Consider the following 22,287-nt stretch of genomic DNA (forward strand, 5'->3'; position numbering starts at 1 on the left):
CATAAAAAGAAACCACCTTAATGTGGTACACTTTGACAGGGGCTTCAACCTCAGTCTGACTCTTTGGCTAGATCTGATAATCAGTTTTCTAGAACAAGGATGAGAGGAGTGGGCTACATAATAGAGAGATGGCAGTCAGCATACTGCAGGATATAGGATAAAAGCTCCAGAGAATGGCAGGAAAAATAAATAAATTGAAAAAATATGAAACTCCATATTAAAAACATTGAAAAACTGAAGTAACCAAATATAATAATCACTTTTGAGTGCTGGTTTAAGAAAAACTCAGGAACCTGTTTAAAATGACCAAGAAAACGGGTCAGTTGAAGCAGTTTGGTTGCTGACTAGTTGTGTGGTACTGTGAAGGGATGGCCAGATCATGGAGCTGGGCCAGGGCCTTTAGCTACAGCTTGCAGATGAACTTTATGCATTAAAAATCTAGGCTTGGAAACGATGTGGAATTGGCCAAAGTTGTCCATGGTTGAAACAGGTAGTTGGTGGTTCATCATCTTTTTTTCTGCTGTATGTTCATTTGGAAATTTACAAGAGAAAAGCATATTTTAGTGGTAAATCTGTTTTAATAATTTGTAATTTTCTTCTCATTGCTATTTATCAGATTCCTATCAGATTACTGCAGTATTAGTTTCCTTTACTAGAATCATCAGATTGTGACTGTTGAATACTTTGCTCTTTTTCAAACCATCTTTATGACTGACTTTCCAATTCTGTCACTTCATTTAAGGTGATGAGCATGGTGTCAGGGTTCGCACCCTTAATCTCGGCAGGTATCTTTTCAGCCACACTTTCGTCAGCGCTAGCCTCTCTCGTGAGTGCCCCCAAAATATTTCAGGTAAATGTTTTCATGTTATAATTTTGTATTGAGGGCGATGTTAAGATATTTCAAATTGTATTATAATTATAAATTATGTTATATTCAAATAGGATACCTTTATCAACCTCACATGTTTGATACGCTTGCATATACGTATTATCAAAATTGGTATAAATTTTATGTACATAAATGCTATGCAGATCCATACAAACATTTGTGCATTTTTCTAATGTCAAAGTTCATGCTTAAAAAGGATGATTTGGGGGTCTGGAGAGATGGCTCAGCTGTATTGGGCTCATGCAGAGGATCCAAATTCAGTTCCCAGCATGTACATTGGGTGGCTTCTAACCACCTGTGACTCCAGACACATACATAATTAAAAATGACAAACAAATATTTTATGGATAAAAATGATGGGTTTTGCTTCTTGATATACTAAGCGTAAAAGTCTAGGGTTCTTTTCAAGTATTAGGAGTGTGTTCTGAGACTAATCAGAAGTATGAATAATGGTTTCAGTTAGGACGCCAACTTCATTCAGTAGTTTATGTGGCTAGCATTACATTAATTGTAGTAGGTACAGTGATAACTAGAATGAACATTACTTCCTATAGTGACCATTAAGCAGCTAAATGATTAGGATATCATTTTTAATTACCAAGTCAGATAAATGTTGGTTTTCTGCCTTATTCTCAGTATTGGTAACCAAAAAGTATAGTAATGGTGTAGAATATGATTTTTAAAGCATCATCTATTAATATTTGGAAAAAAGTGGATAAACTTTGTATTTGGGGCTTTTAATCTGCTTTTTATTTATTTTTTTAATCTACTTTTAAGTTGCAGATTTGGACTTGGTTTTCTTAAAGCCATGGGTACACTGTATCATGCTTTCATGCTTACTAACTTCCAAGTTTCTTTTTTATTGTCGTATTATTCAGATGTCTTCTTCACTGGTTCTTTATAAGTAGAGTTTCAACACGGGGTGGGATAAGACCAAAAAGTCTGAAACAGTGTTATAAACCAACCACCCTTCTGCTATTTGAACTGTTCATATCTATAAAGGATATATAGTCTGTAGGTGAAGTACTTACTGTGAGATAGAAAACAAAGAACATTAGAAATGAGAGACTCAGGTTGCATTCTTTATTAACCTACTTCAACTGTTAGCAGATTTGTGTATTTTAATTTTCATGTATTTCATTTTAATTTATTTTTCTTTATTAGGCTCTATGTAAAGACAATATCTACCCAGCTTTCCAGATGTTTGCCAAAGGTTATGGGAAAAATAATGAACCTCTTCGTGGTTACATCTTAACATTCTTAATTGCACTTGGATTCATCTTAATTGGTTAGTTCTATGAATGGTATATCATGTAGGTTTTGGTATGTTTATAGCATTACCTATAATCATGAATATTAAATTGCTAACAAAATGTGCCTTGCTTTAGTATACTAAATTAACTTCTAATCAAACAAAGGAATAAGTAAAATACTACAAATTATAGTGTCAGATATTATTTATTAAAGTTATTGCTATTATATAAAATTAGGGATAGAAGTGATTACATTGTTTAAAGACTTATGTAGCCCAGGCTAGCCTCTTATTATTCACAATTGTATCCAGAGATAATCCTGAATTCCTGATGGTCCTGCCTCTATTTCCCAAGGACTAAGATTATAGGCATGTACTACCATGCCCTTTTCCTAAAATATATATGATTCTAGTGTAAGGAAAAGGACATTAGTGTATCCCAGCAAGGTGATACCTCTGTCTGATCACATGTAAAGCTATGGATTCTTCACTGCTAAAAATATTTTAGACATTCTAAAGAATTTTGTCTAGACCCTCATTAGTTGACTGAAAGTCTCGTTATACCATCAATTATAATGGCAAGATATAAGTATCAGTCTGTGGTAGATTTACGGGTATTTTATTATGCTATTCAAAAATTAGGAATATTTCAAAATTTGAAGTTTTAAGTACCATTAAACTTATTTCTCTTTTCTTTTGCAGCTGAATTGAATGTTATTGCTCCAATTATCTCTAATTTCTTCCTTGCATCATATGCGTTAATCAATTTTTCAGTATTCCATGCATCACTTGCAAAATCTCCAGGTGATTTTACATTTTAAAAATTTATATGTACTAATAGCTTTGATTTCAGAGGAAACAAAATTTCCACTTTTCTAAAATTTGATGTTTGTGAGTTTAGTTCATTAAAGTTGTTTTCTTTTATAGTTATGTCAAATTCAATGTTCAAAAGCTCTTTATTATGAAGTACACTGATAATAAGCTGTTTCTCTTCAGAACATTAAAAATGACATTTGTCATATTAAAGTGTTATTTCTTATTTTTAAAATTTATTTACTATTTGCTTACCTGATTCAGTTCTCATAACATTGTCATTATTAATAAGCATTTCAATTGGTTCTTTCTGGTGCTGAGAATTGAGTCTGGTGCTTCAAGCATGATAAGAACACATTTTCCTATTGAGCCTAAGTGCCAGCCCCCAGTGTAGTTTTCACACAATGAGTTCTGTAGAATTCGAACATGAGGGACTCCATCAACTGAAGAAGTACCGTGGGGCTCTTGTGAAAAGTGGACCTGGAGTGGAAAATGGTGAAAAGGATGGAGAGTACAAAGGAATTCAAGTTTCTCAGAACAGGCCAAACAACATGTGGAGTTTTCAAAGGAAAAGGACATATGAACACATATGTTTTAGCTTCAGTTTTACTTTCAAAATAAACATTTGTAATTTTTTGATTACTTTTATGGAAGTAATTAAAAACTATTTTTTGGTTATTAGTGACAAATTTAAAACATGGTCTCTTTAGTATTTCATAAGTAGTTTTAAATTCATATATACTAATGGAAAGGTCTGAATTTCTTGATTTCACACCAAGATTTTGTTACATGGATAGGTTGCTTGAAATGTCGTATATATTCATCAGAACATGGGTGTGTCTCATGCTGAAGGCCAGAGGGTAAAGCTGCCTGCTGAGGAGAAGGTCTGAAGCCTGTCTGTTGTATGATGTTGCTCTAGTTTTCACTCTATTGGGTTGATTTAAAATGTAAAGGATTGTATTGACTGAAGGTCTGAGAAGATGCAGTAATAGGAATGCATTATCTTCACAGTCAGTAAGCCGGGCGGCGGTGGTGCACGCCTTTAATCCCAGCACTCGGGAGGCAGAGGCAGGTGGATCTCTGTGAGTTTGAGGCCAGCCTGGGCTACAGAGCGAGATCCAGGAAAGGCGCAAAGCTACACAGAGAAACCCTGTCTCGAAAAACCAAAAAAAAAAAAAAAAAAAGGCTGATCAAAACTAATTGTGATCAATAACATCCATTGACTTTACTGTTAGCTATTAGCCTTGTATTTTGTATTTTAAGTCATCTGAGTGTGGAAGCTATAATGAAAGCCATTTTATATGTAATTACATACCACTGTATAAAGCAGATGAAAATCTGAGTGGCATTTCTGTGTGTCATTGTTAGGATGGCGTCCTGCATTCAAATACTACAACATGTGGATATCCCTCATTGGAGCAATTCTGTGCTGCATAGTGATGTTTGTCATTAACTGGTGGGCTGCCTTGCTCACATATGTGATAGTTCTTGGATTGTACATTTATGTTACCTACAAAAAACCAGGTCAGTAGTCCTTTCTGTCTAGTATTTCAAGTTAGAAAATGTTGACAAATTTTTGTTACTTTTTATTCAAACATCTTTTGTATCTTTGGAAAGGTGTCACATGTAAAACTTTTAATGCCTTCTTTCTAAATAAGTTTTTTGTTGTTGTTTTTGAAGTACATTCAGTTTCAGTGAACTATTTTAAAATGTTTTATTCCTGTAAAATTTTACTTTCACCCATAAATTAAATGACTAAATGTTATTTTAAGAAAAATAATAAACTAACATTCTGTATTTAAATGTTTTAAAATTTGCAGCACTATAGTACTACTAGCCAAATATGTGTGTATATTGTCTCTTGTCATCATCTTAGAACTGCTGTAGAGCAGGGAATTCAAGCACTGGAAAGATGTATCTTTCCCAGAATATGCAAATACAGATTTTGGTTTGTTTGTTTTGAGACAAGATTTCTCTGTATAGTCCTAGCTGTCCTGGGACTCACTTTGTAGATCAGGTTCGTCTCAAACTCACAGATCTGCCTGCCTTTTGTCTCTTGGGTGCTGGGATTAAAGGCGTGTGCCACCACCACCCAGCTAATATAAATGTTTTTAACTAAGAAATAATTAGTGATTATCATCTTTCACATTGATGGTGTCTACGTAGGTCTCCGTGTAAAGTGGTGATGGTAAGGGCTATTAGGATCAGTTCAGTACACAGAAAAAGATCTGACAAAAAAAAATTAGACTTTGGCCCACTGGTATAAATGAGAGGATGGGTAGTTAAAACACAGTCGTTTTAAACAGAGACGAAACAATTTTGATCGGGATGTGATGATGAGCTATTGGATTCAGATGGTGGATTCAGAAATGAATGGACAAAAGAGCTGTGCTTTTAAATTTTAGGAGCAATTATTCTTCTAATATACCTATTAAAAATATGTTAATGTTAAAATCATTCAGGGCCCATCCTTTGTAATTCAGTGGTCAAGGACATCTTCATGATTAAATAGCTTGAATGTATTTGCTGTATTTATAATATGCCCTTCAGGTCTCTGGCTACAGAACGAATAATTTTTAAATGTTTTATGGTTGAGAGATTGTTTTGAGTAATGTGAACATGTGTGCAATGCCATCATCATGCCTATATTAAGTTAGGCCTTTTTTCAAGGGCAGTGACAGGCATGATGACAGTCTTAATGTACTTCGTTCGATATACTGGAACTGTGTGAGTTACTGAGTAGTAGTTTATTTTAGCAGTTGACTTGTAAACATAAAAATTCTGCCCAATTTGCTGTCAGTCTCAGTGGTTTGAATTGGCTGTGATTGGTATTACACTGCATGGCCCTGTTTCCGCAGATGTGAACTGGGGATCCTCTACACAAGCCCTGACTTACCTGAGTGCACTACAGCATTCAATTCGTCTTTCTGGGGTAGAAGACCATGTGAAAAACTTCAGGTAAGAGACGCACCACGGAGGTCTGGTCACTATCACTCAATTCTAAACCATTCATTCTTCAGTAACGTTCTATATGGAATAGTGCAAAACATGCTGTTTTGTTTGGCTGGTCTTAGACAGTTAATCATTCAAAACCAAATCATACAAAAAAATTACCTTCCTTCAAAAAAAGGTTATGGAAGTTTTGGAACTGTCATTTGAAGAGAAATTTTTTTTTCTCTTTATAACCATTCATGATGTATACCTGTTTATAAGTTTTTTAAAATTCTTACGTGTATGGATGTTTTGCCTGCATCTGTGTCTGCACCACTTACGTGTCTGGTGCCAGAGAAGAGCACTAGACTCCTGGAACTGGAGTTACAGACAGTGGTGAACTGGTATGTGGGTGTTGGGAATTGACCCCCAGAAGAGGTTTTTTGTTTGTTTGAGACAGGGTTTCACTGTATGGCTCCAGCTGGCTGGGGACTCCCTTTGTGTAGACCGTGCTGTCCTTGAACTCACGGAGATCTGCCTGCCTCTGCCGCTTGTGTGGGGCAAGCACAACCCTGCCTGGCATAGGCTTGTTTGCACACACCTGCTTTTGTAACTTCACTAAATAATACTGAGTTAGTCACAGTTTCAGCAGCTAACTGGAGACCACTTGCAGTGCTAAGACTGCTTTAGGCTAAGCAGTCCTTGCAGTGTACTTCCCTCAGCAAAAGACTTTAGTCTATTAGTCATCAGTGAGACTTCTGCAATGCACTGCTAATAATGGATTAGACCAGAAATTCTGTTTATGTATATGAAGTCTAGGAAATTTGAGCTTATTTGTACTTAGTATTTCCATAAAATACTATTTTTAAAATTGATCAGATTGTTTAGCTGTGAAGAGGTGACTTCCGTTGGTAATGAGTCATCCCCTTTCACTGGCTTTTGTAACCCAGGCAGAGTTGTTCCAGAAAACATCTTTGAAGAAGAGAGATGTTTCAGGAGAGAATTGCTCTCTGTAGAAGGAGAATGTGTGTGTGGTCTTTATGCTGCTCCTTTGGGCACCTGCCCACCCACTATCCCTTTTCTATAGAATGAAGAGTTCCTAGAGACCACACTTTGAAAGTGGGGGGGGGGATGAGAGCTCTGGTAGGAAAACTTACATTTTAACATAGTTTGGGTCGTTGATATTAAGTATGACAGAAATATAAATTATCCTTTTGTGGGTTATGGGACATAAATGAACATATGAACAAAAGTCACAGTTTTAAATTGGCAAAAACTTGCTTGGACTTACTGTTATTATAATTGGAAGGATTTTTATAAGCTCTTTTTACCCCCGTTTGGCTTACTGCTATTTACTGATTAACTATATAGTTCCAGTTCTGTAACTCAAGATACTCCTGCTCTGCCCCAACCAAGTCCTGAGATATCAGGCATGTGTGCTTTAATTTCTTAAGAAAATTAAAGTAAGCATAGCACAAAGAGGAGAGTTTGTAAAATTTCGCATGAAAACCAGTGCTTGCCTGTCCTCTGTGTTCTTTTCCTGTACCACGGGCAGCAGTTTCTGCATTAGGCTGCTTCGTTCCCTGATTTGTATTGACTTCATAAAGCCATACTTGTCTTGCTGTGCATTCTGATTTTTGCTTGGCCTTTTTCTGGCTGTCGTGCATGGATGTGCTCTTCCCATACTTCCAATACATTTTATGGTGTTACTTTGTTTAATTCATATTTCATATTTATATTTTTGTGATGTTAAACAGGGTCGGCAAAGTGTAAATTTCTTTTTCTTGGCTTTTGTTGTTGTTGTTTTATTAAAACTAGTGATTCTTTTTTCCATATTTAACTTTTGTATTTATCTTAGCCTTCATCAGAGTTGCCAAAAGTTAGAGTTACTTGAAGTTTCTCTCTCATTGTTTCCTCCTCCTTTAGTTTGGGCTTTTGAACTTAACTCCAGCTAAAGTGCAGTGTCTAGGCTCCTTGACAAGAAGGTCTGCATTGGTGGTCAAGTCCTTCCCTGCCTGTCAAGCCCTTAATATAGATTAATGTGGCTTTGCCATTCTTCAGGGAATTTAAGTCATCTTAAAGGCTTTCTTTTTGATCTGATTAGTTTTCTCAGAAAGCAATAGTTTAAGCTGTTTATATGTCCTTGTTACCAGAATTCCGAGAGCAAGGTAGGGAAGGAGGTGGAAGTTTCAGCCCATCAGCCATCTTCTAAGTCTTCTATTTTAGATTGCCGACTTCTGTCCCTAGCTGTTTCCAGTGTCTAGACCACAGAGACCTCTTTAGCAAGCAGCCCTAGTGCTGGAAATGACCTGGCTCTTCCTATTGCTTCTTATATGCAGTGAGACCCAAGTTCAGGTTTCTCTAACGCCATCACTGCTGTTTCCAGATTCCTGAACTCAGCGTTGCTGCTGCGCTTGAGGTAGAGAATCAGGAGTTTCACAGCATTCCTGTTCGTTTGGTTTTCTGATGGCCAGCTCCTTCGCCCCACTGCTTGCCTGGGGCTTTCAGTAGTTTAGTGCTGTTACTCTCCTGATTTTTGTGGATTTGTGGTTTTATAACTTTTAAACATGGAAGGTGTTGGTGGATGTTCAGACCTGGATGGTTCAGGGCAGGTAGGCAGATTGGTCATTTGACTCTTTATTCCATTCTGCTGTAAGCTTACAGGAAGGAAAGGAACACTTAAGTAGTGTGGCCTGGAAAAGGAACACCTTCTGGGTTGTAAGATACTCACAGTTGCTTTATTCTAGGAAGGTGGATAGGATGTTCTATAGCTGGAGAATCACGCCACCTGCAGAAGCTGGTCAGAAGAGGGCACTTCACAGTCTGCGCCCTGGGCCATAACGTTACATTTGATTGCTCCAAAGCAGCTCTCTCAATCAGTAGAACTGATTTAGAGCTACTTCACGAAAATCCAAAATAAGTCAATATTTTTAAAAGTCTTTGTTAATATTTTTATTATTTTAGGAACTAGTCTAGAAGTGCTTAAGTTAGAATTAAAGGAAAATTTAGAGATTTACTTAGTTTTATTTTATGTATATGTGTGTCTTTGCCTACATGTATGTCTGCAAATCGGAAGAGAGGACATCTGGTCCTCTGAAATGAGTTACAGACTGTTGTTAGTTGCCACGCGGGTGCTGGAAACCCTGCCCTGTTCCTGTCAAGAACAAGAAGTGTTCTTACCCACTGAGCATCTCTCCAGTCCTTACCTTAGGAATCCAGTCAGCTCTTTGCTTTGGTTTAAGTATAGATGTTGCTAATTTAAGGAACTTTGCTAATCTCTTTTGATAAATAAAATGGATACCTGGGTATTATATAAATAAGACTGATTTCCTCTTATAGTTAGTGAAACTAAATTTTTATTTTTCAAGACAGGGTCTCTCTGTACTCCTGGCTATCTTGGAACTTGCTATGTAGCCCAGGCTGGTCTCAAACTCACAGAGATCTGCCTGCCTCTGCCTCCCATGTGCTGGAATTAAAGGTGTGCGCCACTGAGGCCAACTGAGTGTCAATAGTTTAAAACAGCTAAATATTTTGTCACCTTCTCATGTTTACAGAGATACTTGAGTGCAATTTTGGCACTCATCATTATTAACTAGAATTAAAAGATTTTAGTCCAATAGAACATGTAGTTCCAACGGCTGTATTTGATTTTATATACATCACAGCAGTCTTAGGAAGCCATGTTAGACAGGGTTGATATGTGAAGTAGATGTCATTGTGGTGAGATGGAACTCACCTGTTTATGTTATGGATTAGTTGTGCTCAGTAAGTTTTTCAGGACCTATGAAATGACTGGAACATTTATTACCTTTGAAGATAAAACATTGTCATGTCGTTCTTAAACAAGGTGGTGATTTCTTTAGCATTCCCAGAAACTCAGTGTTCACAATTGCCTGTTGTTTGAGAGGGGCATCTGGTATGATACTTGTTACTTTTAAACATTGGGTGTTATGTTTATTTGTTTGTGTGACTGTGCCCTGTGTCTGTGGGGGCCCTTGATGACCAACTGGGCTTACCAGCAGTCTGGAACTGCCTCACGTGGCTGCTGAACACTGAACTTGGGTCCTCTGGAAGACCAGCAAGCACTGTTCACTGCTGAGCCATCCCTCCAGCCCCACTCAGCCTGCATCTTCTTACAGTTCCTCTGTAGCTTTGTTTTTAGAGAAACCGCATACAGATTTCAAACTGTTCTAATTTGATTTTATTTTTTTAATCTTAAATTAGGCCACAGTGTCTTGTTATGACAGGTTCTCCAAACTCACGCCCTGCTTTACTTCATCTTGTTCATGACTTCACGAAAAATGTTGGTTTGATGATCTGTGGCCATGTGCATATGGTATGTATCAGTTTTGTTTTCTATAGTAAAACATTTTTTTCACACATCAAACAGATTGTAAGTTACAGACTTTGGAAATCATTGGAAAAATTTATAGGATTTTTTTTAGATATTTTCTTCAAAATACTTTTTTCTTTAGACAGTTGTAAAGTAACATATTTTTAAAAGATATAGATATTTTGAACTGTTGTGATTTTACCCAGGAGTAAGAAAAATACCTGAACTAATAAAAATAAGTTTTCACCCAAAAATTAATGCTTTTTAAAAATATTTTGGATCTTGAAAATAATTGTGAAATGATGTCTTACTTGCTCTGCATAAGAAATTAAGGTAGCCCTTTTTTTGTGGAATGGCACCTCTTAGCCAGCTGTGTCCAGATGAAGCTGAATACCTCCTTCCCAGCCATTGGCTATTGGAAACTCATTGACGTGGATGACAAACTTAGTACTTTCTGTGAGGAGCACGTGGTCACCAAAGCAGCTGCTGATGTTCTAGAAGAGTTTTGTGGTCCAGGTCGGTGAGATTGATAGAATTTTCCCATTATGCAAGATATTTTGATCCACAGCAGACTGTGCTTGCTACTGAGTGAGCACATTCCTGTTATAGATCAAGCAGGATTTTGGAGAGCACAAGTGTGTTTGAGATTCATCATGGATGCCAGCCTGAGGGTTCTGAACTTGGTTACTGTACAAAAGAGAGAGGAAGATATTCCTGGACAATAACTACTGTGCCTCAGCAGCTGGGGCCCAAAAGAGCTAGCGGGACCCGAAAACTTTTCTGTCTCTCTAAAGACGATGTCTGCCAGCATATTGTCCAAAAGCCCTTAAAGAAGGTAGGAAGCCAAGGACCAAAGCAGCCAAGATTCAGCATCACGTTACTCCACGCATCCTGCAACACAGATGCCAATGTATTGCTCTGAAGAAACAATACCATGAGAAAATGAGGAGGCTGCAGAATATGCTAAACATTTGGCCAAGAGAATGAAGGGACGCCAAAGAAAAATGCCAGGAACAGATTGCCAAGAGATGTAGGCTGTCCTCGCTGAGTCCAGTTAAAAATAAGTTTTAAGAGTAACAAATAAATGATAGGCCCTGGGGACAGGGTGAAAAAGAAAAACTAGAGTGTCACATTTGTTTTGCCTCAAACTCTGCTCCATTATTTAGGTGCCAGAGTGTGTGCTGTGCATTGTATTACAACTCCTGTGACAGTTGATCTTCCTGTATAGTTGCAAAGTGCAAATATCCATGTGCACACATGTGGGCCCATGTGTGGAGGGCTTGTTAGCATTGACCCTGCATAGGGTACATGGAGCCTTCCAGTTTGTCTCTAGCTGATCCCCTGAAGTCATTGTCTTGAGCACAAGATGCTAGGAAGAAGGCAATTGCCATTCTTAGGAAAGATCTCTTTCTCTACATACTTATTTTTTTTTATAACTTATTTATTTTATGTGCATTGGTGTTTTGCCTCCATGTATGTCTATATAAAGTTGTCAGATCCCCTGGAACTACACACAGTTGTGAGCTGCCACATGGCCGCTGGGAATTGAGCCCAGGTCCTCTGGAAGGGTAGCCAGTGCTCTTAACCACAGTGCCATCTCTCCAGCCCCCGGCATACTTATTTTTAAGATGTTGCATAAAGGTATTAAAATGGCATTTTGAGTTAGCAAAGCTTGTTTCCTTTATCACAGAAGAAATACGTTACTTAATTTGCTTTTCACTGATACTCTCAAGTTACTGTGATGTAATAACCCAGACACTTAGGCCAAACAGAAAGCAAAGTAGGGAACTTTCTGTAGAGAAAAAGAAGGCTTTATTTTGCATTATATAATCTCTTTTCAATTTTCAGTAATTGCAAATTTCTCTCATTAATTTAGGATTGAAATACTTGGTTTTCAAATCTTTTTCCTCCCTTCTCCCGCCCAGCAGTGCTCTGCCTGTTTGTGTAATCTTAGTAGTAGAGAGAACTCGGGGAGAATGAAAGACCGTTGCCGCACCTCTCCCACATCAGCGTTTAAGCACATTCTTTCAAACCAGTGTAAGGACACCTCTTGGAAGAGGGAAAGGATTGTGCTTCCAATAACCATTTTGATACTATTCTATTTTAAAGGGCCCTCGAAGACAAGCTATGAAAGAGATGTCCATTGATCAAGCCAAATACCAGCGATGGCTCATTAAAAACAAAATGAAGGCTTTCTATGCTCCAGTTCATGCCGATGACTTGAGGGAAGGGGCACAGTACTTGATGCAGGTGACGAGTCCTTCACATGGCTGCATTTGATTAAAGCTTTTGTTCTCTACTGAATTATTTATGGCAATATCTATGTATATTATTTCTAGTACCTTTAAGCAAACCACTAACTGTTTTGTAGTTTAGAACTCTGTAGACATTTTGTGCCTTCAGGTGACACAAAGGCCCATTGGAAAATCATCTCAGCCTTCTGTTAGATATTTCTCACCTCCTCTACCCACTAGGTTTGTTTTTAAAACGTTGAGTCATAGCCATCTTTATTTTGGCTTTTCAGAAAGTCTTGTCTTTTGTGTTTCTGTTTATTTGCTAGTTCTAAGTTTAGGCTTTATGTATTTTATAGGCACCACATAGGAAATCTGGAACCAGTCCCAGACTTAAATGTTAGTGCTGTTGCTCTCTTATTATGGATTTGGACCAGACTGTTTACTTAACTTCTGAACTCTATTCTCCTTGTTCTGAAGGCAATAGGGAGATAGAAATTGAGACAGTGTTTACCAGCTTAATCTTCAAAACCAATCAAACACACATTGAAAGTAAAAACAGCTCTGACTGGTGCTGTCTGTTGAAAGTGAGGTGAGGCTCCCAGCACTGTCCTGAGCCCATCCTGCTGTGTGCTTCTTAGAACTTAGGAATAATCCACACAGCCTGTAGGAAAGGCAAGCAGTGAGTAGGTTGCTAAGGAATTACAGAGTTATTATATAAAATGGCTGGATTCAGTGATGACAGCAAATGGAAGAAGTAGAAGCCACTCACAGACAATTTACTGTATAAGTGGCTTTGAGACGGTTGTCAGTAATAACAGCTGTCAGTGGAAATGAAATTAAATAAATCCTTACAAAATTATGCAGAAGCCATTTTGAAGCAAAGTTTGGTGTGTGCCTATATAATCCCAGTGCAGGAGGCTGATGTTTGCCATTAGTTGAAGACCAGCTTGGGATACATGCTAAGAACAGGCCTTCCATGACTACAAAACAGAAAGAGCCAGATGTGCACAGCTGCAGTCTCAGGACTTTGGAGGCTGGGGACTATCCCATGCTTTTGGCCAGCTTGGTCCACACAGTGTGTTTCAGGCCAGCCAGGATTACATAGTGAGACCTCATCTTAAGTAAAAATCGAAACAAAACCATTATTTTTAACATAGATTAAAGGCCTAGAGATAAAATGCAAATTTTACAAAGGAGGAGAATATATAAAATATTCAGAGAATAATTTCCTAAGTGAAGCCCAGAAAACAGAACTGTGAAGAATGTCAGTATTCTTTTGGAAGTTGAAAGCTTTGAGATTTTAAAGGGAACATGAAAATGAAGAAAAAGCCCCAGATTCTGGGAAGATAATAATCCTGAAGTGTAGCCAGTTAAAGGACGGTACAGAGTGTGTCCTGAAATACTGTAAGTCAGTAACAGAGAGGGGCAGAGTGAAAGACAGCTCACAGAGGAAAGCTGGGTGACAGGAATAAGTGAAAACCAATTCTGCGCCCATGGTGACCAGGGTCACTTCAGTCAGAGAAAGAGAAGTTGGACAGTCCATGCCATAATCACTAATAGACAAGAGCCTGGCAATTTGAAGGACTTTTTTTTTTTTTTTTTTTTTTTTTGTAACACTGGAGAACAAGACTAGGCTTCATGAAGATACTTCTTCCTGTGTAAAGAAGACTCTGTGCAGTTTTAAGTTCCAGGCACAGGAAACCACCTTTTGAAGGGTTGGTCAGGCTGTCTAAGCAGTTCCCTAAACAGAATATTGATGGAGCCCTTGGCTGCCTCTCAGGGATTGAGGGTGGACCTTTATTCCTGATGACACCATACACTTAGGACATGTGAGACTTAGATGGTTTGATCTGGGTCTGACCCCAAAGCCTCTTTTCCTGCAGTCCAGCTTCCATAGTTCCAGAAAATACTATGTCAGATGCTAAGGGAGGGAAGCTATTAAATAGTTCAGCACAACTACAACATCTGTGAAACATGGCGGTTTACCAGCATGGCAAGATATGCATAAGCGGCACTCCCATGTTGGATATTAGATAGAAGTCTACTCATCAGGAGGGAAATCATTCCTGGTACTGGAAACCTAGCCAGCTTACCCAGGCTAGTGAGGTCATGAACCTTAGGAAAGAATCCATTATTGCCACTTGGCAGCATCATTTGTAATAGCTAAACACAATTATAATTAATTTCTGCAAACATCAGATAATTTAAATGTGAAATGTATCATTGTATAGAATTCTGCATACAGGTGAAAAGAACTGCACGTATCCATGTAAGTAAATCTCGGTTAAAAATAGCAGCTCTTAAAGAGTGTATGAAAAATGGAGGTTGAATTTTTAAAAATTGCAAAATGTTCCCTGGATATTATCCCTAAATAATAGAATTGCTAATAAATGTGATAAGTGCATGTGAAGACACTTGCAGTCTTCATGTGTGTTTCTATTGTCTGTCGGAACTGTGTACTTTATAGCTTTTTGTAGCTTGTAACATTTTAGGCCCATGTTGTTTGTAATGAGTTAATCCTGCTGGCTTTTGTGAAACTTACAGAAACATTTTGGATAACCACTTACATATGGAGTCATTGTTATGAAAGAAAACTCACTAGAGCAGATTTTTGTTTTCCTCTTTCGGTGAGACAGGTTTGTGGTAAGGCCCAAGAGTCTCCCTTTTCTCCTGAAAGTGCAGACCATGCTCCTGCCTCTAGTCCCTCTCTGGAACGCACTGCCTCAGAAACCAGAGACCTGCTGCCCTACAAAGTGTGTGCAGCTTGGAATCTGGCAAGGCTTGCCACTAATCTGGTGCTCCTCATCAACTCACATGCCTCCCCGGATCATGAACATTTCCTCAGTGTGGGCGAAGGCAGGAGAAGCAGAGCAACAGTATCACTTCTCGTGATTGCCTAGTGTGCCCCGCAGCTGCCGCACTGCCCCTCTGGAAGGGGCAGAGGCAGCCGATGGCTCTTGTTAGAATGTGCTGCTGACTGCTTCTGTAGAGTTAGGAAGTCAGAGGAAGTGTCACTGGAAGTGTCGTTTCCCTTTTCCGTCTGGAGGCCTGTCACTTAAGTGATAAGTTCATCTTGGTTTTTGTTTTGTTTTTAATCATTGTCAGGAAATGTTAAGTACATGTTTTCCTTCACTGCCTTGTATTCTAGCAATGCGGTGTTAAATAATTGATTCTTTCAGTAGAAATTACACTCTACACTTCTGATTTTTCTCCTTCCTTTCTGTCTAGCTAGTCTTGACCATCAGAATTGATCATTAAACCAGCATTTGGATATCAGCCCTCATTACAGAATTTTAATCTCTAGTTTGCTAATGAGAATTTTAACAATGAGACATTAGCATAGTTCATTTCTTCATTTATGTTTTGGATTTTCTTTTTTCTTTTTAAAAAGGCAGTAGACAACTGATTCTCAAACCATTTTTAAACCTTTATATTATATAGCAAAATGATACTGTTCTTAATGAACATTCCGAATTACATCATGATGGCTCTTCACATCAATTGCTTGCTTAGAATTTCAGCCTAAAATTATCTTGTGTGGCATCTGCTAAAATGTTCTTAAGCTTCCTTGGTCATGTGCTGGAACAGTGGAGTAACGGTGGTGGCAGTTTTTGAAACGGTCTTGTTACATCACTGTCTGTCCTGGACCTCACTGTGTTGGCCTATCTGGCCTTGAGTCACGGTACATGATCCTTTTGTGTCTGTTTTCCTGGGCTGAGATTACAGCTTCAATCTGGCCAATGGTGTTTTTAAAACTGTTTTTGTTCTAGAATTCATAAACCAAAAGAGTTTAGGAATTGCTAATACAGTTATTTAAAATAAGTGTTTATATCCAATTCTGTAGCTAGTCTCTAGGAATAGATTGTGCTATAATGTATTAAGTCATGATAAAGTGAGACCATCACCATTTTAAATATTAACCACCTGGAATATGTATTTAAAATCATATACTTACCTTTTCTGTGATTTTTAATTTAATAATTCTCTTGGTATTATTCAACCAAATTTAAGTAGCTAGCTATAATATTTGGAAATACTTTTTCTTAATAGTGGAAGACAAGAAGGAAAAGCCATATAGCCTGTTCTTCTGTAGTGGTGGTGGCACATACAGAGTGATCGGTGAGCTTGGCTGTTGTCACTTAAGGTCTGGCAGGGGTGCATGGGGAACAGTGCTGAAGATCTGCAGTTAGCACTGCAGGAGGGAAGGTGTGAGGGAGGCTCATGTGTTGCCTGGGAGGTTCCTGTTTTCAGTGACAGAGTCAGTGATAGAATCTGCAGATTGGTTCGTGTCAAACACTAATGAGGTGTTTTCTGGAAAAGATTTTTTTTTTCAGTAGTAAACTGTTTTCTTAAATACATACTGCTTCATGGAATGTTGAAATAATACCTCTTTTGTAATAGCTACACTGAGTAGAGGCTTTAAAGGTGAAAGAGATACATGTGAAAATTTAAAAACATTGAGTAATCCTAGGAAGAGGTACTGCAGTAATGCCATTGAAAGCCTAAGTACAGAGTGTCTCACAGCTTTTTATTCCTTATTTTATAAAATTGAAGCTCAGTAGTAGCATGCATTCTTAGTTTATGTGAGACCCTGAGCTTAATCTCTCGCACCAAAACAAACAAGCTATTTTAATTATAGTAGGATTATGACATGATAGGTTTTTTTCTCCCAAGAAAATGACCTTGATAGTATTTTGTCCTGTCCACAAGTTGTTGGCTGTTTGTGACTTGACTCTGTTAAACAGCAGTTGTACTTGAACAGGACCAAGCATTATCTTCAACATCCTTGACTCCACCTCCTCCCTGGAAAAAAAAAAATATCCCTTTAAGGAAAGGATGTTTTAAGTCCTGAGTAAAATCTTGATCTCTTAAATTTGTACATGAGAGTGTTGAATGCACGCTTGCAGGGTAGCTTACTTCCTATTCCTTAATTACTGAAATGCTTAAGGCAGTGGCACATGGCCAGGCCTCTGATAAGTATTTGAATTCATGTTTTGAAAGAAAAATGATTTAAAGATGTCATTTAGAACCATACACAAAAGCAAATTAGAATGTATCCCTAACATAATTGAGAGCTAAAGCCATAAAACTTAAAGAAAACGGAGCTCAATTTTCCATGACCTTGGATCTGGCAGTGGAGTCAGTTATGCCACCAAAAGCATGAACCTTAAACAGAAGTAAATTGGACATTTCCAGAATTAAGATGCCCTCTGCAGAGGACTTTATAAGGAAAGTGAAAGCAATTTACTGAATGGGAGAATGTTAGTGAATCTGATAAAGGGTTTTGTCTTAGTAACTAAATAACTTAGTAACTGTTGTGATGAGACACTATGACCAAGGTAATTTATAGAAGAAAGAGTTTATTGTGGGTTTATAGTTTTAGTGGGTGAGTCCATGACCATCATGGCAGTGAGTATGGTGGCAGGGAGATGTAGCAGTAGCCGAGACCTCATATCCTGACCCACAAGGCAGAGAAAGAGCTAACTGGGTCTGGTGGGCCACCCCCAGTGACACACCTCAACAATGCCACCCCTCTTAGTCCTTCCCAAACAGTTCAGCAATCAGGGATAGACATTTTATACATGAGCCTACAGAGGCCATTCTCAGTCAAAACAGCACAGGTTTTGAGATCTACAGTGTATATTCAAAACCTTCTAAAAGTAATAACCAAAACAACAGATTGTTACACTTGGGTAAAGAAAAAGATTATATATGTCTCCAGTAAACATGAAAAGATTTTCAACATCATTAATTATAAAGGAATTGTAAATAAAAACGACAATGAGATACTAGGTCATATATTGGGATAGCTATAATTTTAGAAATAGAAAGTGTTAGTGGGATTGTAGAAAAATGAGAGCCTGTGCTTAGCTGATTGTAAGTATAAAGTGATATAGATATTATAAAACTAAGTTATTGTTCCTCAAAAAAGGTATAAACTTAGTGACTTCATGACTATCAGTTGTGCCACATTCTTTGACATTTATTCTTAAAAACTGAAGGAACAGAGTTAGTTTTTTATGCAGATACTTGTCACTGCACCGTCATGCACAGTAGTCAAAAGGTACATTTCAGCTGTTTACACTAAGTGTTCCTCATCAAATAGATGGATAAGCAGCTGTGACACATGGAGATGTAAATACAATCAAATGCTGTTTGTCTGTGGGAAGGAATAAAGCAGTACTCATTTTTGCATTGACCTAGGAGACAGTGAAGTAAGCTAAACACCAGAGTTCTGGGGTTTTGTTCATGAAGTAACTAGGTAGAAGTATATTAAATGTCATAAGGGAGAACATAAATAGCTATGAGTAGCTACTACACAGCAGTTGTGCAAGTTCTGATTGGAGTGTTAAAAAAATTTTGGAAATAGTAGAATTACTTGGCAGTATTATGGACATAATGAATACTACTTAACACAGTAAACTTGTTAACTTTATACCATAATTCATTTATGTGTGTGTATGTATATGTGTGTGGACTTGTGTGTCTAGGCCAGAGGTGTGGTGATATATTGTGTACCCTAATCAACTTGCCTGAGGATCAGAGCCAGCCACTAGGTTAGACATGGAGGTCAGGCAGTGGTGGCTCACACCTTTAATCCCAGCACTGGAGATCTCACGCCTTTACTTGGGAAGCACACACACCTTTAATCCCAGGAAGTGATATGGCAGGGCAGAAAAAGCTATATAGAGGCATGAGGAAATAGGAACTCACTCTCTTTAGGCTGAGGATTTCGTAGAGAGGTAAGCTAGTAGCTGGCTGTTCTGCTTCTCTGATCTTTCAGCTTTCACCCTGATATCTGGCCCTGGGATTTTACTAAAAGACTATCTAAGATTTGAACAACACAGAGGTCAACCTCAGAGGCCATTCTTGTGGATGTCATCCACCTCTTGTTTTGTTGTTTTGAGACACAGGGGCTTTCCACTCTCTTCCTGGGACCAGCCAGTTTGTCTAGCTTGGCTGGCCATTGTGCCCCAGAGATCTGCCTGTCTCTAGCTCTATCACTGGTATTACAAGTGTGTGCTACAAGGCCTGGGATTTTTCCTGGGTTCTAGGATTGAACTAAGGTAAACTGTCTCCTCAGCCCTTATCACAATTTTTAAAAAGTCACAGCCTCCTCCCCAAACTGAGGTATTGTTGGCAGTCCCAGTATATAATTTCTCAGTGTACTTAAAGAAACAAACAAAACCTTAGAAAAGAGATTTTATTGGACTTTGAGGGATAATTGTTAATTATATTCAATTGCAAATTTTTGTGTCTGTTATGTGTGTTTTAAGACAGGATCTTCCTATCTGTCTCTGATATTATGTAGCCCACGACACTCACTGTGTATAGACCAGTCTGGCTTCAAACTCATGGCAGTCCTGGCTCTGCCTCCTGAGTTTTGGGATTATGGGCATGCACCACAATGCTTGGCTTGCATTGTAGCTCTTGGTGAGATTGCAGAATATTTGAACTATTGTGGAATCCCAAACAGATTTCAAAAAGAACATTTGCATGATTAAAAGAATTCAGTTTCCTATTGGTGGAATTCAGAATTCCGGACATCAGACTTCTATCTAGGCATCAGTGACTATTATCAAAATATATCGTGGAGGTGGAGAATATAGCTGTGTTGTGTTTTCTTTTTTAATTAAATGTTATTTTGGTTAGTATAAGTATAAAATTTTTATGTCATCAAGATATAAAAATGAATTGAGTAGTTTTCAAGTGTTTCATTGTAACATCTATTTTTATTTGTGTTTAATTTGGGGTCAATTTCATATATATATATATATATATATATATATATGTAAAATTTACAAAAATCCCTATCGATTTGGAATACATCATCTCTTAAAAAATTCTTTTATTAAATAGTCTGTATTCTAAGTTGTGTTTATATATTTTAGGCTGCTGGTCTTGGTCGAATGAAACCAAATACCCTTGTCCTTGGATTTAAGAAAGACTGGTTACAAGCAGATATGAGGGATGTGGATATGTACATAAACTTATTTCAGTAAGTATGCTCTAAATTGTTATGTACTTGGCAGAATGCTAATTTGAAAGTATTCCTTCATTTTTTACCTTATTTTTTATGTAGTCTTCCCTTAATAGGTGCATAAAAATTAAAAAGAACCCCATGAATTGTCTGGGTTTTAAAATAATGATGTATTAGCAAAATACTGATCTCTTTTTACACAAAATATATGTACAAGTATGTATATGTAAAGGTACAGTTCATCTACAAAATAGCTTATGTATGTGTAAAATAGCTTGTTGACCTTTGCTTTTTTTTGTATTTTTGTTAATTCTATAATAATTTCAGTGTATCTGGGACATATTCACTCCCTTATACTCTTCACTTTCTATCATCCTTTCTCACTCACCTTTGAGACTACTTCTTTTTTCCTGTTCCTATTGCCCAGCTAGTGTGTGGTCAGTTTACCAGGGATCCCCTTAAAAGATAGTTGCTCTCTCACCTGCTCCCAGATGCCAGTAGCTCCTCAGCTAATGGTAGGGTTACAAGTCCACCATCCTCCCTCTGACAGGAGCTTATGCATGTTGTCATTTCACTGAGTTCAGACGTGCGTCTTTCTTGTTTTCTCTAGAAGACTTCCTTGAGGTTGTCCACCACCTTTAGCTCTTAAGGTCTTTCATCCTCTCTTTGGCAAGGATTGCTGAGCCTCAGGGTAAAGGGTGTGGTATGAATGTCTGACTTTGGGCTAAGCATTGTAGTTTTTTGTTCTCTGTACATTCACCAGTTTGGAGTCTGTTAATTGCCACTTACTGCCAGGAGAGGCTTCTGATGGTGGTTTAAAAGATGCTCTAATCTGTGGGTGCAGCAGTCAGTCATTGGAGGTAGTTTTAATACTCAATTCTCTGTCCGTTTAACAGACTAGTATTGGGTTCTCCCCTGGGTCTATGATCTATCAAGCTACAGATTCCTTAGTCCTTTTAATAGTGCCATGTATGGGTTCTGTCTCATAGATAAAACCTTAAATCCAGTCAGAAAGTGGTTGGTTACTCACATAACATCTGTGCCTTTCTTACACCAGTGGGCATTAATTTGTCAGCCAGTCATTGTTCTAGCTTGCAAGGTTTCATAGCTGGGTGAAATTGAGACTTCCTGTTTCTCCTCTAGCACATAGAACCTTCCAGCACCATGATCACTGGCCAGTAAGGATGAAGCTAGCAGGTGTACCCACTTGATGTCTCCATGGTCTGTAATTCAACTGTGTGGTATCTTCAGGATAGGTTTTTAATATCAAGTTAGGGAGGTTAGCTTGTAATACTTGGAGGTCTCTATGACCCCATTGGCCAGCAACTTAAAAAAATGGTAACCCATTCTTGGTACTGGGGTAATGTGTTAGATAGAATGGGGTAGCTAGCTGAGATATCCACCCCACCCCCTATTGTAGGGTAGCACCATTATACCTCTTTATATATGTCTATATTTTGTGAAGCGTCTACAGTCAATGGGTTTCCAATTTTTTAAAAAGGATTTTAATATTAGTTACCCCTCTTCCTCATATTCTCTCCTCTACCCTGTTCAACCCGTCTTATCCCATTGTTCCCTTTTAGTATTTTATACTACTGTGCTCTGTCTCCACGTTCTTGAAGGCCTCTTTTCCCCATTGCCCCCTTTGTAGGTATTACACGTGGAACACATGTATCTGCATACTCAAAGGTAACATCCAGAAATGAGAGGAAACATACGCTGTTTATCTTTCTGGATTTGGGTTACCTTATTCAGTATGCATGTTTCTAACTCCATCAGTTTACCTGTGAATCTCATAATTTCACTTTTCTTAAGAGCTGAATAATCTTTCATAGATTATTATTATTAGATGTG

At 38.0% G+C, this 22,287-nt stretch overlaps 1 protein-coding gene across 2 annotated transcripts in view; it reads left to right on the forward strand.

The window, feature by feature from the left end:
* The window catches only part of Slc12a2 (solute carrier family 12 member 2), a 73,384-nt gene that overhangs the window by 31,307 nt on the left and 19,790 nt on the right, over positions 1 to 22,287 (forward strand). For both annotated transcript variants that reach the window (XM_036204552.1, XM_036204553.1), the window contains exons 11-18: positions 743 to 850; positions 2,054 to 2,177; positions 2,844 to 2,945; positions 4,323 to 4,478; positions 5,813 to 5,912; positions 10,110 to 10,221; positions 12,328 to 12,468; positions 20,345 to 20,451. In XM_036204552.1, coding sequence (XP_036060445.1) covers positions 743 to 850; positions 2,054 to 2,177; positions 2,844 to 2,945; positions 4,323 to 4,478; positions 5,813 to 5,912; positions 10,110 to 10,221; positions 12,328 to 12,468; positions 20,345 to 20,451 — 950 coding nt within the window. The remainder of the gene's footprint in view (positions 1 to 742; positions 851 to 2,053; positions 2,178 to 2,843; positions 2,946 to 4,322; positions 4,479 to 5,812; positions 5,913 to 10,109; positions 10,222 to 12,327; positions 12,469 to 20,344; positions 20,452 to 22,287) is intronic.

This window comes from Onychomys torridus, chromosome 13 (genome assembly GCF_903995425.1).
Source record: "Onychomys torridus chromosome 13, mOncTor1.1, whole genome shotgun sequence".
Taxonomy (NCBI): Eukaryota; Metazoa; Chordata; class Mammalia; order Rodentia; family Cricetidae; genus Onychomys; species Onychomys torridus.